General features: G+C 39.4%; 1 protein-coding gene across 3 annotated transcripts; it reads right to left on the bottom strand.

Annotated features, from left to right (window-relative positions):
- Positions 1–432: 432 nt before the first annotated feature.
- LOC125239078 (zinc finger protein 431-like) lies at positions 433–11,745 on the bottom strand. 3 transcript variants are annotated; one of them, XM_048146556.1, is made up of 8 exons: positions 11,664–11,745; positions 11,386–11,565; positions 9,615–9,763; positions 7,266–7,478; positions 4,823–6,470; positions 4,648–4,742; positions 2,094–2,171; positions 433–641 (listed from the first exon to the last, which is right to left on the bottom strand). In XM_048146556.1, the coding sequence occupies exons 2-8, from the start codon at positions 11,514–11,516 to the stop codon at positions 517–519; spliced, it is 2,439 nt and encodes an 812-aa protein (XP_048002513.1). In that variant the 5' UTR covers positions 11,517–11,565; positions 11,664–11,745; the 3' UTR covers positions 433–516. The 3 variants fall into 3 exon arrangements, with proteins under 3 accessions (XP_048002513.1, XP_048002512.1, XP_048002514.1); XM_048146555.1 differs by having other exon boundaries at positions 11,386–11,689; XM_048146557.1 differs by having other exon boundaries at positions 2,094–2,165; positions 11,386–11,689.
- Between the last annotated feature and the right edge of the window lie 4,678 nt (positions 11,746–16,423).

The raw sequence follows: 16,423 nt of genomic DNA, 5'->3' as shown, positions 1-16,423 counted from the left end.
GAGTAATGGTAAAGTTCTACGAGCGAGTGATATGGTATTCGATAAACCTCCGTCCCGTTAATGCCATATAAAACAAGTCTAAACGTAAGTACCTAGTCATGTCCGCGGCCTATTCCCAGGCCAGGCCTGAAGCTTTAAGCATAATCTTTTACGGTAGGAAAAATACTAACAGCGTATTGAACAATATTAGGAAAACAAAGCTAAAATATAATTTATTATAATGTTTTGTTTTGACATATCACTTACGTTTTCTTTTCACGGCAACTATCCATTTAGTTCTTTGATCCAATTTCCAGTGTGTTCTAAGAAACGCATAGAACGCGCAACGACCATTTATGCCATTATTTTTACAATTAACAACGAAACAACATTGGTGCCCAATTTCAAACATTACACATTGTATTATATTTTATGAGTCTTGATAGATGACAAACCACAATCAGTGTCGATTTTGACCACCGCAAGCACTGCGATCGCTTTGCTTACCCCCTCCATGCAGTTCGCACGAAGCCAATATTATTTAACAAAAACTTTGTGTATAATCATGCGGTCTTGGGCAGTCGGCTTCATAGATTTCGGGATGTGAACGCTGCTAGCCTCGCTCTGTCCGCGCGACCTCTCCCGGTGAGCGCTCTCGAGTTCTGAAGACAATAAATAAATAAAAAATTAAAAAAAATAATTTATTTCGGTCAAATAAAATCCATATCATATTACATTCAATTAGACTTGTACCGTTTCGTTTGTTGATCGGAGCGCTCCGATCTCGTTCAATCGCTCCCACGAACTAGTTCGCACTTTTAGGTCTTTTGCTCATTTAGTTAAGACAGACCAGTGACCACTGCGGTCGGGAAGATCAGAACGAATGGGACCGAATAGTGTCAAAATGATATGAATAGTCAACAGATAGTAACATTCCGGGCCGAAAGGTTGTAAGTAACCGAAGTTTAATATGAAAACTTGACTTTTTTTTGTTGCTCTGCTAAGTAGCTCTCGCTCTCGGTCGGCGCAGTCACACACTCGTTCTCGATCCAAACCGCTCGCGCTCGCCGATCCTATACTGAACTAAATGAGCAAAGACAGATTCTCAGAGCACGGAAAGATTCAGTTCATTTCGGTCATTGATGGGATTTAATTCCTAACAGTTCATAGTTCGTGAACGACACAAGCCTACCGTCAATTAATACACGGTGTTTTCAGTCAAAGGAAATAGTAAATCCGATGTAATTAGCATATATTTAGGAAACTTAACGATAGAGGGCGTAGTGCAAGTTATTGGCTAGATGTCACTGTTACCCCCGCAAACTGGGTAACGACTTGCTGTAGTAAAATGTATAAGTATTTTTTGATGGTCAAATTGTTCGGTAGATGTCGCTGTACCATCTGCAAACTAGCGAACGACATTCTATGCATTTGCATGAATATCTAGACTCATCATGCAATTATAAACCTATTTAATTCCATGTTTAAAGGGTCTACATGCTTTATGTACTATAAGGAACCTTTAGGCATGAAAAGTCACATGAAAAGCTGTCGTAACTTAATAATAGATGGCGCTGCACTCAAAAATCTTGACTGATAACTATACCATACTATTCAATATACTCTATGCCCAAAAAACGACAAGGCCCACTGGTGGGGGTGCCGGGAATCGAGCCCGGGACTCAAGCTTACGCGGCTAACGTCTCTACCCCTAGACCACCCGCCCAAAAAAACGACAAGGCCCACTGGTGGCCGTGCCGAGAATCGATCTAAGACACATTCGTCAGATTCCTCGAGCCTGGGCACACCTCGGACACTGGCGGTCAAATATATGAAAGAGGCGCGTTCCTAGCACACAGTCTAAGCTCGTGTAGGTGAACGCGTACTATGCTTGTATGAGTGACATATGACAGGTCGACTGTTCGCGTTTTTGACAGGCGGTAACTGTGAGGTAACCGAGAGGGGGTGGGCGGCACTTTCAGCGGGGAGCGGGAGTGGCCAAACTGTACGATAGTACTCTTTATTATACTGTGGCCTGGGTCTCAAGCTTACGCGGTCAACGTCTTTACCACTAGACCACCCGCCCGGGTGGGCGGGTTGGTGACGGCGCTAACCTGGAGAAGCGGCGCTGTGTCCCGACGTTGGCGGCGCTCGCGCGTAATCGTGATCGTGCCGCCAGCTTTGCTCTGCAACTGAGATAAATTAAATAAATTATAGTTCAATAACCACAAAATTAAAATTTTGAAAAAACCCCCGACCGCGACATAGTAGACCGATTTTCATGAAACATGGCTAAGAACACTCCCGATTAACTCAGCTTTCAGACAAAAACAACTAAATCTAAATCGGTTCATCCGTTCGGGAGCTACGATGCCACAGACAGACACACACACAGACAGACACGTCAAACTTATAACACCCCGTCGTTTTTACGTCGGGGGTTAAAAAACTAAATAAAACACGCTTTAATACCGATCAAAGAGGATCGAGTATTATAGAGATGAGTTACTGTCAAAGTAAAATGTGTAATCATAGTTCATAGTGCATAGACTGCCATCTCTCGACACAGGCTGAAAACTCGAATCTGTTACGAGATTTCCATACATTTTTCAGACCGTCCATTCCGTTACCGCCATACGAAATGTATGAAAAAATAGTAACGGAATGGGAAGAAAACCTTGGGACACTTTTTTTCTCCTATTAGGATTGAATCGCTTGCGATTCTGAGTGGAAATCACATAAAAATTTCCAAATCCATAAAATGTGGGGTGGGCAATTCTGAAAAAAACCGGCCAAGTGCGAGTCGGACTCGCGCACCGAGGGTTCCGTACAAACCTTATGAGGAAATGGGTAGTAAGGTTAAAATTATTTAAAAAAAATATATTATGTGATGTAACTAAAAATTTATGGTTTTTGTAATTTTTCCTTTATCTATGCTATAAGACGTTGCTTCGTACCAAATTTCAAGATTCTGAGTTCACGGGAAGCACCCTGTAGGTTTTGATTCCCTTGCAAGTGTCGAAAATTTGCGGCATAAACGGCTGTATCTTTTGATTGCGTTGGCTTAGAAGTTTGATTTTTTCACAGCTTCAAGGGACAGTAGACCTGAGTAATTGATATAAATTTCAGCTTCATACCTCCACGCGTTCCTGAGAAAAAGGGTCTTGACAGACGGACGGACGGACAGACGGACAACAAAGTGATCCTATAAGGGTTCCGTTTTTTCCTTTTGAGGTACGGAACCCTAAAAATTGCCATTTTGTGTGAGAAAGTGGTTTATTTCTTGCCAGGTGGACATTTCAGAGGGCCATTTGTACTGAAAAACGTCGTACGATACATGCGAGCGGAGCCACTGGTTTTAGAAGTAAAATCTTGAGCGTTACGAGTGTCAAGGCACGAAGGTTAAGACAATACAGGAGGATTCAATTTTCCATACAAGCACTCTCGACTATTTCCTCTCTAGTTTTGGAAGATCGATCAGACGATCAATGATTTTATAAAAAAAAACCCCGACATAGGTGGACCGATATTCATGAAACATGGCTAAGAACACTCCCGGTTAATTCAGCTTTCAAACAAAAAAAAAAACTAAATCGGTTCATCTGTCCGGGAGCTACGATGCCAGACAGACACACACAGACTAACAGACACGTCAAACTTAAACACCCCGTCGTATTTGATTGAAAATGGAAAAATTTACGGTTCCGCCGGGACTCGAACCCACATCAGACAAGCTGGGTTCCAATCCCGACGGTAGCCAATTTTTATATTAAAGGAAAAAAAATTGCGAAAATGGTGCAAAAATGGTGCGGGTTCAAGTCCCGCCGGAAGCGTAAATTTTTCCATTTTTTCCTTTAATATAAAAATGTTTAGAATCGTTAGCAGACGTTTCTGCTTAATAAAAATTAAGGTAGCCAATTTTTTTCCATATTTTACTTTAATATACAAACTTGAAGTACTTATCGTCAGCGGACGTTGGTTTTGGACGAAACTTAAAGGTGGTTTTCCACCGGGAGAGCGTGAATGGGCAGAGCGGAGAGGGAATTGAAATTTGTATGGCGAATTTTAAATTCTCGCCCAGCGCATCTTTGGTGGAAATAGTAAAGATTGACTTGGATGTGCGCGACTTTAATTGAGATATTTGTTCGTGTAAAAATGAACTGTATTGCTTCCGACTTAAAGTATAAATTGACTCTGATGTTAGTTTCCCACCGGCAGAGCGAGACGAAAAGTGGCTTAGCGTGGAGAGGAGTGGATTGACGTGGATGTGCGGGACGTGAATTGAAATATTAGTTAGTGTAAAAATTAACCGTATTGCTTTCTATTTAGAGTATAAATTAACTCGGAGGTGGTATTCTACCGGCAGAGCGCGACGAGACATGGCGAGGCGCGGATTGAAGAGGATGTGCGAGACTTGAATTGAGATATTAATAAGTGTAAAAATGTACCGTATTGCTTTCGACATAGAGTATCGTATGAAACCTACAATCTGCGGCAGGCACGCGCAGGCACGCGCAGGCCCGCGATGGCTATTAATGGCAATTTTTAGTGGAAAAGGGTCCGGGCGATTTCAATTCCCTCCCCGCTCTGCCCATTCACGCCCTGCCGGTGGAAAACCACCTTAATACCTGGAATGCAGAGAACATTATTATTTTTTAAGTCCCTTACCTTCATACTGTGTTGTAAGGTTGCCCTTATTAAAAATCTCTTTAGTATGATCATGTCCATGGAGTAGTAAAGCTCTTCTGGACCTACTGGCATAACTCGGCTGTCCAAAATCAAAACCTAGCAGGGGACGTGTATTTTCAATGCACTTGCTAGGTTTTGATTTTGGACAGCCGAACTGCAACGATCACATTTGTAAGGTTTTTCAACGGCGTGTTTTATTACATGCTCTTTCAAACCTTTTTTGCATCTGCTAACAAAACCACACTGTTCACATTTGAAAGGTTTTTCGCCAGCGTGGTTTACTACATGACGTTCCAAACTTCGTTTGTATCTGCTAGCAAAATCGCAATGGTCACATTTATAAGGTTCTTCGCCAGTGTGTTTCATTACATGTGCTTCCAAACTAGTACTGCATTTGCTAGCATAACTGCAATGATCACATTTGTAAGGTTTTTTGCCAGTGTGTTTCATTACATGTACTTCCAAATTACTCTTATATATGCTAGCATAACCGCACTGGTCACATTTATAAGGATTTTCACCAGTGTGTTTCATTACATGAACATTCAACCTACAGAAATGTTTGCTAGCAAAACTGCACTGGTCACATTTGTAAGGTTTTTCGCCAGTGTGTTTCATTACATGTACATTCAACCTACTCCTATATTTGCTAGCAAAACTGCACTGGTCACATTTGTAAGGTTTTTCGCCAGTGTGTTTCATCACATGTACTTTCAAATTTCTTCTATATCTGCTAGCATAACTGCAATGATCACATTTGTAAGGTTTTTCGCCGGTGTGTTTTATCACATGTGCTTTCAAATCTGATCTATATGTGCTAGCATAACTGCAATGATCACATTTGTAAGGTTTTTCGCCGGTGTGTTTTGTTACATGATATTTCAAACTGTGTTGGTATCTACTAGCAAAACTGCACTGGTCACATTTGTAAGGTTTTTCGCCAGTGTGTTTCATTACATGAACATTCAACCTACTCCTATATTTGCTAGCAAAACTGCACTGGTCACATTTATAAGGTTTTTCACCAGTGTGTTTCATTACATGAACATTCAACCTACAGGAATATTTGCTAGCAAAACTGCACTGGTCACATTTGTAAGGTTTTTCGCCAGTGTGTTTCATTACATGTACATTCAACCTACTCCTATATTTGCTAGCAAAACTGCACTGGTCACATTTGTAAGGTTTTTCGCCAGTGTGTTTCATCACATGTACTTTCAAATTTCTTCTATATCTGCTAGCATAACTGCAATGATCACATTTGTAAGGTTTTTCGCCGGTGTGTTTTATCACATGTGCTTTCAAATCTGATCTATATGTGCTAGCATAACTGCAATGATCACATTTGTAAGGTTTTTCGCCGGTGTGTTTTGTTACATGGTATTTCAAACTGTGTTGGTATCTACTAGCAAAACTGCAATGATCACATTTGTAAGATTTTTCGCCGGTGTGTTTTATCACATGTACGTTCAAATTTGATCTATATGTGCTAGCATAACTGCAATGATCACATTTGTAAGGTTTTTCGCCGGTGTGTTTTGTTACATGGTATTTCAAACTGTGTTGGTATCTGCTAGCAAAGCTGCACTGGTCACATTTGTAAGGTTTTTCGCCGGTGTGTTTCATTACATGTACGTCCAAAAGACTTCTATTTGTGCTAGCATAACTACACTGGTCACATTTGTATGGTTTCTCATGTTTTCTCAAATGCTTATTTAGCAATACTTGTCGAGGTGTTGTATACTTGCAATAGGCACATTGGTATATTTTAGGAGTACTCGGTTTCATCTGATGAGATCGCACTGCAACAACGTGAAATGTGATATGTTAAAAAACTACATTAAATACAAGGACAACCAAATAATAATAAATGAGGGCGGAATTGCTCATGGCAAAAATCAAACGTCAATAGAGTTGGAATGTTAAATTTTATCGACATATTCAGCTATCGATAAATTCAGTCACCTTTTACTTTACTTACTTTAACATTAACCTCTTTGATTAGCTAGTCGACCATTTGATTTTGACCTCTTTGATTAGATTAAAAGTAAATTGAATGACATTTAATTACCATTTCTGTCACTAGTCCTTTTGCAATTAATTCACGTTTGAAAAAAATTGTTAATCCAAGACGAAAAACAGCCACCAAATGGATAAAGAAGTATCCTTGTCTTACTTACGTCGAAAACAACTCGACAATATATACTGATAATTTCAGTTTAATCGATAGTCGATAAAATTTTACGTTCCAACTCTATTGACGTTTGATTTTTGCCATGAGTAATTCCGCCCTCTGATAATAATATAACCACAAAATTAAAATATTGAAAAAAAAGTGGGTTAAACCATTTTATATGGAATTTGACAGATGACAGCCCACTAACCCTGAGTTAAGTGGTTGGCGCAGCCTTAGTGCGTTTTCACACTATCCGATCCGATATCGGAAGTCGGACCGATATCCCATACATTACAGACGCAATTTTGGATTTCTTCTATTGAAATCCTTCCGACATCCGATATCGGATCGGATAATGTGAAAACGGTGTAAGCAGATTAGTAGAATGACATTTTTAATTGCAAAAGCATTGATGACTTACCATGATGTTTACTTTTATCTTTCTCAACTGTGTTCGTGTACACAACAGCTTTGCTAACTGGTCCCTGGCTGTATCGGGTACGAACTGGGGCGGTCCGAGCGACAGTAAGCAGGTTGTCGGCATCAAGGGGCTCCAGCTTCACATAGCAGTCCCTCAGTAGGGGCTTCTCGGGGACCTCACATGACTGTTTCACTTCTATCCCCAGGTTGAAAGCTGAAACTTCCCTCAGATTCATATATCATTATCAGGGCCCGTAACATTCGTGCCGATATCAATTTGACGTCACGCTGCATCCTATATGCAGCGTGACGTCAAATTGATGTCATCCGATATCGGATGTCGGACCGTTATCCCATACATTACAGGCGCCATCTTGGATTTTTTCTATTGAAATCCTTCCGACATCCGATATCGGATCGGATAATGTGAAAACGCACTAAGGCAGATGCAGTGGGAACGCTGCCTTACGGACCGGCCACATCAGACAGTTGCGTGTCTCGGGGCGCGCAAAGGGCGTCCGCGCCACGCCACCTGAGTGTAATTCAAAAAGCGTCTCCTCAGTACATTTTGTATAGGAAGGACGTAAGGCGCGCCGCGCGCGGTGCCACGCCACCTGGGGCGCGTCTTACGTCTTTCCTATACAAAATGTACTGAGGAGACGTTTTTTGAATTACACTGAAGCGGCGTGGCACGGACGCCCGTTGCGCGCCCCGAGACACGCGACGCTCTGGTGTGGCCGGTCACTTATGAAGTACAGTTTAGATACAGTTTATTGATATATGGTCCAGAACATAGTTCCCACACGTTGGGGCGATACACGGCTATGCGCGCCAACCTGACGTCAGAATGGCGTGTCTATGTAACTATCTATTTAATGCGTGATTGCTTGAGGTACAGTTTTCTTCGCTATAGGTACAGTTTAGTACAGTTTAGGTACAGTTATTTGGTGCAAATGTTGTGACGATTCAGACATCTCTCACGCCATCCTGACGAACACAAAAATTATGCAAGATAATGGTAATCCATTAGAAACTTGTACATTCCCTTTTGCTGTGTTAAGCAAAAAGCAAAAAGCACAGAACTTAATTTAGATAGAAGAAACAAATTCATATATTTGTATAGGGGCCGAGCGTGTCAAATTTTGTACTGAAGTTGATTCTTGCTTGTAATTTTAAATATGTCTCAGGCTCTTGATTGTTCATAATTTTTGTGTTGTTGCAATTGAATATCACGTAACGAGGCATTTTTTATGTTTTGGTTGACTTCAACTTACAAAAATTGACGCCCGAAAGCTGCAAGCTGCGATTAAAGACGGACAACTCAGTGGATTTCACTGAGTTCATATGACACGCTAAGTAGATACGTTTGCTTGATCTATGGTATATATGACATCTGTGACAAAAAGGATGTTTTGACGCACACTAACATACTAAAAAGGTAAGTTGAATAAAAGCTTGTAAAAATTAGCCTATATCACTCTCCATCCCTTCAACTATCTCCATTTCAAAAAACAGACTCACACACTTTCCCTTTTATTAGGGTTCCGTAGTCAACTAGGAACCCTTATAGTTTCGCCATGTCTGTCTGTCCGTCCGTCTGTCCGTCCGTCCGTCCGCGGATAATCTCAGTAACCGTAAGCACTAGAAAGCTGAAATTTGGTACCTACTAATATGTATATCAATCACGCCAACAAAGTGCAAAAATAAAAAATGGAAAAAAATGTTTTATTAGGGTACCCCCCCCTACATGTAAAGTGGGGACGGATATTTTTTTTCATTTCAACCCCAACGTGTGATATATTGTTGGATATGTATTTAAAAATGAAGAAGGGTTTACTAAGATCGTTTTTTGATAATATTAATATTTTCGGAAATAATCGCTTCTAAAGGAAAAAAAAAGTGCGTCCCCCCCCTCTAACTTTTGAACCCTATGTTCAAAAAATATGAAAAAAATCACAATAGTAGATCTTTATAAAAACTTTCTAGGAAAATTATTTTGAACTTGATAGGTTCAGTAGTTTTTGAGAAAAATACGGAAAACTACGGAACCCTACACTGAGCGTGGCCCGACACGCTCTTGGCCGGTTTTTAATATTAGTATGGATTTGTATAGTCCATTTCAAATACGAAGGCCCGATGGCACTCGAAACTTAACAATAGGGCTCATAATGTTTGCCTTTTGTTATCTAATTAGGCCCACTTCAAATTGGCACGCGTCGGTGCAATCTTTTTGTCGGTGCAATCAGGTATCTTTTGTTATCACTAATCCTATTGTTAACGCTAATTGACCGTCTCAAGTGCCATCGGGCCTTCGTATTTGAAATGGACTATAACATCAAACACAACAAACCTATCGCGTGTCGACCGATGCGTTGTTCCACTAGCACGGGGCCGATCACAAGCTCATCTTTCACCACATGATCTGAGTACAGATGAAACCCATCTCTTGCACTCATGTCTAAGCATGTAGACTCGGCTTTCACAGGCACAAGATCGTACCTAGAATAAAATAAAATCTTTATTACTCTCGTGTTGGTAAAAGATAAAGATAATAGTACATTACATCCAAGGCCGGGAAAATGAGGATTTCCGGCCAAGCGGATAGGGATACGAGGCCGGGAATCCGTTTTCACGCCGAGGCATGTATAGTGCTTTTCTCAAACATACAATGAAATAAAAAAAAATGCTCTAAAGGACAATATTTTATAAAAAAAAGTTACTTTGCAGGCCTAGGCCTAAAAAATAATATGAAATCCCTTTACAGTCCTCTCGAGTTGTTGCGCCCAAAAAGCGATACTTCCCAGCCCATTTTAAAGGAACGTAAACGTAAAGACAATATTTCATTGCATGTTTGAGAAATAGTTATTTGTTATACAAGGTTGAATTTTAATGCCGTGTGTGAAATTGAAAAACGAGCAAGTGAAAGGATTCTATAGTTGAACCACGAGCGAAGCGAGTGGTTCGAGAATAGAATCCTGAACTTGCGAGTTTTTTTAACACACAAGAAGTAAAATAAATTTGCACCCGAGTGTAACACAAAACTTTTACCCTCACTATAGCGAGGAAACTACAACGCAAAAAAATGCGTTTATCATTGCTTCGAGTAGTTCCACAGGTGGTAAATCATCTTTATTACTAGATTCATCTACTTTTATAAATTTTAAAGCAGTTAATTTGACTTTATTCAATGTCAAGTTACTTTACCCACTAGTGGATAAAATGCGTTTTTACCCGCTGGTATTAAAGGACAAAACACGTGTTTCCGAGCTAGTGAAGGGGAAAAAAAATTCGTTTATTGCACATAAACACAAATACAATTGTTGAAGGATAAGGTTACATCCATTTATGCATATCCTAATTATTATTAACACAAGTTTCCAGCGGTCCCCGCACTAGGCTAGGCCTGTACCGCGGGAGACCAGTATTGCATTTATATGTCATGAAAGTTAGAGAAACATATTAGCTATATAATTAAAGTACAGTGTGAACAATTATTAAACATTGATTCTGTTGCCTAAAATATTACAGTTTACAGAAGTTATTTTAAACTATGGTTATAATTAGATTATTATAAAATTACCTATTGAGATAAGTTTCTAGTTTCATGGTAGTCTGTTGACATTAGTTAGAAAGTTAGAAAAAAACAGTAACTATATAGTTAAAAGTACAGTGCAGTGGTGTACAGACATGGCATCTTGTAACTAAGTACTTAATCCTAAACAAGAATATAAACATAAAACAAATGATAAAACATCTGGCAGTCCCTATCGCACTTACTAATAGTGTGATAGGGACGGCCTGATGTTTTTATCATTTATCGCGCGATGCTTGCCTGCATGGATTATTTCCTGATTGTAAGTAAAATATAGTATATTAAATTTATTTATTATCTTGGAATAATACTTATTTGACGGAACCACCCGACGGAAGACCAGCGCTGACCCCCGGGTTAGCATTTTATGCTGAGTCGGGACCATTTCGTAGTAACTTATATGTTTAATTTCTTTTACTTGCCGTTTCTGTTTTCTTACTTCTGTATTTTGTAGTTATCACGAATAAATAATTGATTGATTGATTGATTTGTGTTAAAAACTCTTGCAAGAAGTAAAAGCTGTGCTCACCTAGGTTCGTCATTGAAACAATCATCCAGCTCGACTTTCGTAAACGCTTGTTCCACGATGGGACAGTCTGTTGCACATGCATCATCAGAGGGCTCTGTCTTCACGCAAATGTTTTGAGCTGATGACTCCATCGCAGAGTTTATCACTTAGGTTTAAACGTAATCGTCAGGGAAGTAGGGCCTATGTTAAGATATGGTTTAAAGCTATACAAATTACACTCAAAGATGATTCAAAGCTATGCCACTATTTAAAATAAATAATATAATTCAGTGTTTTACTAGGTTTGAGTCGGTCATGAACTAAAAATCACAGAAATCAAAAATCTAAAATTGTTTCTCATTGAACCACTGAACTGACTTTGACATTCATCCAGATTGAGTTGTTACTGTTGTTAGGCCAAAAAGTGTGTCCACATGAGAGGGTAAAGTTGGGGCTGGTGTCCCTCTCGCACTTATTGCCGCTGTCAAAATCATTTGAATGACGTCATCACTGTCATTGTTTGGGGATACCAGTCAATATTCAAAGTTACTACCAAATCTACTAATACCGAATTAAAGGTTTTTTTTCAATTGCGCAAATCTTTGGTTTTATGGCTTCATAATAATGACTTACCAATTCGTTACAAGGTATTGTAAGGGATACTTCTTAGTTTGCATAGATTTTAGTTGTTGAGATATATCTTTCTAAGTTAAAATAGCTGGATTGCAGCTTTAGAGGTATCTCAAACGATCAAATCACGTGGTTGTCACGTGGTCGGCGCATGTTTTGAATATGGAATGACCCATCATTCGGCGGGTGACGTTTGAAAAACAGGGATTAAGTAAATATATCAAGTGCGTTATTAACTGAATTGTAAGCAGGTCAGTACATTTTATTTATTAAAACGTGCATAAGTCGCACCTATGTTCTTGTTTGGTTGGGTAAAAGCTTTGTATCCAATGTGCCGAATAAATTTATTGTTGTTCAAATCTACCTCTGTTTCATTAACTACTGCTTACTCCTTTATCTCAGAAGTGGGATAGGCGAGTATTTTTAAAAAATCACTCGTTTATCCCGCCCGCAAAAGTAAATTAGTCGGCCCAGCCCTGGCACATTGAATACAAATTTTGACATTCATCATCATCCTCCTTGCGTTATCCCGGCATGGGAGCCTGGGGTCCGCTTTGACAACTAATCCCAAGATTTGGCGTAGGCACTAGTTTTACGAAAGCGACTGCCATCTGACCTTCCAACCCGAAGGGTAACTAGACCTTATTGGAATTAGTCCAATACAAATTTTGACGCTAACATACAACAATCAATTATTGATTTAACGAATTTGCATATCAAATTGGATATAATTCATTAATTATCGTTGAAAATTTTTTTTTTTTTTTCTCCTCCTTCATCCCTGTACAGGCTGAAAGCCTATGTGAATAATAATGTGCTTGTGTAGTGCTATGAGAATTGCTCTTCGACAATCGTCAGGCGCTTAAAGCGCAATGAACAAATTTTAGTTGTCATCGCTCAATTCCATATCGCATCGTAGAAAACATGTAACATCTTTCAATTAAATGTATTGATATCTGCATTTGATTTTTAATCATTATATATGATAAAATATAACACTTCTATAAATCAGTAACTAGGTACCTACTTATTGGTCATAATGATGGCAAACGGTTGATAAATCCTAAGCAATGGACCAACAGTATATCGCAGTCTCGGCTAGTTTGTATTACGATTGTTAGCCGTTAATTAAAATAACTACTGACCGGCTAATATTGTGCTGATATGGGTCTATACGGTTCATATATGGAACGCAAATAATGTATTAAATTTCTAATATATGTTATGAATACATACATACAATCACGCCTGTTTAGTACTTCAAACCCAATAAATTGTAAGAATTGAAATTTTTAATAGAATTTAACTGAAATTTTAGCAATCTGCCAGCAGATATTCTGAAAATGGCCTTAAATTAACAATGCTTTACTTTTCTTTTCTCATTTTTATCGTCAAGGTTTCACATTTAAATATTTAAAGAAACAGTGATAATTAACTGTACTTGTATAAGTTTCAGTAATGCAGTCAAATGACGATGAAGCCAGCGATGGCGGGCGCAGAAAAGAGCGCGATTTACACCATCATGTGGAAGAGGCGAATCATGACGAATATGGAAATCGAGCATATCCAACGCAGAAATTACCTGCCATGACAAACGAGGGAGTAGATGGAAGCCTGAGAGATAAAGGCTATAAACATCTGCTATATGGTAACGAATGTGATCGAGGGCGTGAGAGAGAGTCACGTTCGCGATCACGAATTTTAGGTGGTGATTACGTAAGAGCTATTCGTCGGCGACGCTCGCGCGGGGAATCTGTTAGAGATTACCGCGGCGCTGGGCCGAGAACTCGCATGCCACGCAGTAGAAGCCGGTCGCCTTGTGTAGATGCACGGAGACGACAACAACTGCGAAAGTCCCGGAGTTCTTCTGTGAGTCCAAGACGGTATGGACGCATGGAGAGAAAGAGGCATTATGCAGCTAGTAGCAGTTCAGATGACGATTATGACTACCGCGTAACTTCCAAGCGTAAAAGGGTACACTCTCGCTCTCCAAGCGTTAACCGAGTTAGAGATAGTCGCAAATATCGGCCTGGAAGTAGACTACCAGAATGCAGCGAAGATGTTCTTAATAAATTTCTGGATATTATTAAAGAAATCAAAGGTCAGTCAGCATCAAAATTGTCATTACATAACGTTCTTCCTGAATTCGATCCAATGTCAAAAGATCAAACAATTCTTACATGGCTCACAAAAGTAGAGGAGTGTGCTGAGATTTATGGATGGACTGAGAAAGAAATTATACATTTTTCGCTTCCGAAGCTTAAAGGTCTTGCAAAATCTTGGTACCAGGGTCTCAGCACTGTCCTTTATAGTTGGACGGAATGGAAAAGGAAACTTGTAGAATCTTTTCCATGTCGTGATGATTACGCGGAGCTATTAACAACTATGCTGTCTAAAATAGTTCGATATGGAGACTCACTTGAGCAGTACTATTATGAGAAAGTTAACTTATTAAACAGATGTTGCATTAAAGGTAGAAAGGCTGTTGACTGTATATTAAATGGTATAGATGATCGCGCTGTACGTGTAGGTGCCCAAGCTGCAGGCTTTCGTGAACCTGAAGAGGTTCTTAAATATTTGAAAACGATCAAAGTGAGTAGAGATATAGGTAGTAGATATGATAAGCAGAGGCAAGATAAGAAACAGTCAGGAAACCCTGTTTTAAAACGATCAGAAACCTCAAATAAAATTGTTTGCCATAATTGTAACGAGACAGGACATAAACGTTACGACTGTAAGAAAACAGCGGTTACCTGTTCTACATGTGGCAAACTGGGACATCAACCAATATATTGCAGATATACTCGCAGTAATGGAAATGATAAAGATGAAAAGAATACCTTTCCAAAAGAAGAGAAACAGGTTGCCGCAATAAACCCTAATGTAACCGATCCGAAATACATTATTGATGTAGAGGTAAATGATACAAAACTCTTATGTTTCGTGGATATGGGTAGTGCGTTGACACTTATTAGAAAAACGGACGCTGAAAAATTGAATTTAAATCTCGACACCAAAGACGTGCCGGTAATGGTAGGTGTAGGTGGGCGTGTAAAACCATTGGGTAAGACCAACGTAAGTGTGACGGTTCAGGGAATAAAAGAGGAAATTGAGATCGTGATAGTAGAAGATCACGTTACAAGATATCCCGTCCTATTAGGGCATACATTTACAGAGTTACCAGGAATGGTAATTACAAAAACTGACGACGAGCTAATTTTTGAAAAACATGAACCAAGCAAATATTACTTGAAAGTTGAAGCAAACGTAAATATAGCTCCTCGCGAAATTATAGCCTTGCAGGTTAATACGGGAAATAAGTTCAAAGGTAGTTTGTATGTAGATGGATCATTAAGAGGTGATGAAAATAAGGAGTATTATTTATTTCCGGGCGAATACACTATTAAAAGTGGCCTAGGACGAGTAATATTATTTAATATGAGTGAACAAAACTTAATTTTTTTGAAAGGTACATTGTTAACTCGTGCCGTTCCAGTGACAAGAGTAAAAGAAGTTTTTGCGGTTACATTTGATGATACTAATTTAGATGATAATATACTATGCGGACCTAATGTAACAAATGAACAAAAGTTAGAATTGCAAAGTTTACTTAAAAAATATAACGACTGTTTTTCGTCTGGACTAAACGATTTAGGACTAACAACGGCTGGGGAAATGGTCATCGAATTAGAAAATCCTGAGCCGGTCGTGTATAGGCCTTATAGGATGTCTCTGGCAGAAAGAACCCTTGTTCGAGATATGGTTGGAGAAATGATGAATGCAGGCATTGTTAAAGAGTCCTCTTCACCATATTCAAGTCCAATTGTTCTCGTCAAAAAGAAAACCGGGGAAAAGAGGCTATGTGTGGATTACCGTGCACTTAACCGGAGAACAAAAAAGGATCATTATCCTCTTCCTCGCATAGAAGATCAATTAGATCAATTATCTGGTAGCAAGCTTTTTATTTCTCTCGATTTAGCGTCGGGATACTATCAAATTCCGATCTCTCCGACGTCACAAGACAAGTCAGCGTTCGTGACTCCAGATGGGTTATTCGAATACACACGAATGCCATTTGGCTTGGTAAATGCGCCATCGGTATTTCAAAGGACCATAAACAAAATTCTTTCGGAAGCTAAAATAAAATTCGCGCTCGTATACATGGACGACATTTTGATACCTGCACGAACGTTTCAAGAAAGTCTCACTCGCCTAGAAGAGGTTTTAGTTTTATTAAGACAAGGTGGACTGACTTTAAAGTTAGCGAAGTGCAACTTCTTTTTGAAAATATTGACTTTTTGGGCTTTGAAGTTAGCGGGGAAGGAATTAAACCCGGCAGTCGAAAAATTGAAGCTGTATCCCAGTTTTCTACCCCGAAAAATCAACACGAATTACGGCAATTTATTGGTTTGGCAAGCTTCTTTAGAAG

The sequence above is a fragment of the Leguminivora glycinivorella genome, chromosome 25, assembly GCF_023078275.1.
Source record: "Leguminivora glycinivorella isolate SPB_JAAS2020 chromosome 25, LegGlyc_1.1, whole genome shotgun sequence".
Taxonomy (NCBI): domain Eukaryota; kingdom Metazoa; phylum Arthropoda; class Insecta; order Lepidoptera; family Tortricidae; genus Leguminivora; species Leguminivora glycinivorella.
This window is presented reverse-complemented; position numbering and strand designations above follow the sequence as displayed.

Coding starts and splice junctions, on each gene's coding strand:
- LOC125239078 (XM_048146556.1), bottom strand. CDS start 11,516: ATGGAGTCATCAGCTCAAAACATTTGCGTGAAGACAGAGCCCTCTGAT. Junction 6,471..7,265: donor AGATAAAAGTAAACATCATG/GTAAGTCATCAA, acceptor ACGTTGTTGCAG/TGCGATCTCATCAGATGAAA. Junction 2,172..4,647: donor CCTTACAACACAGTATGAAG/GTAAGGGACTTA, acceptor AATTTATCTCAG/TTGCAGAGCAAAGCTGGCGG.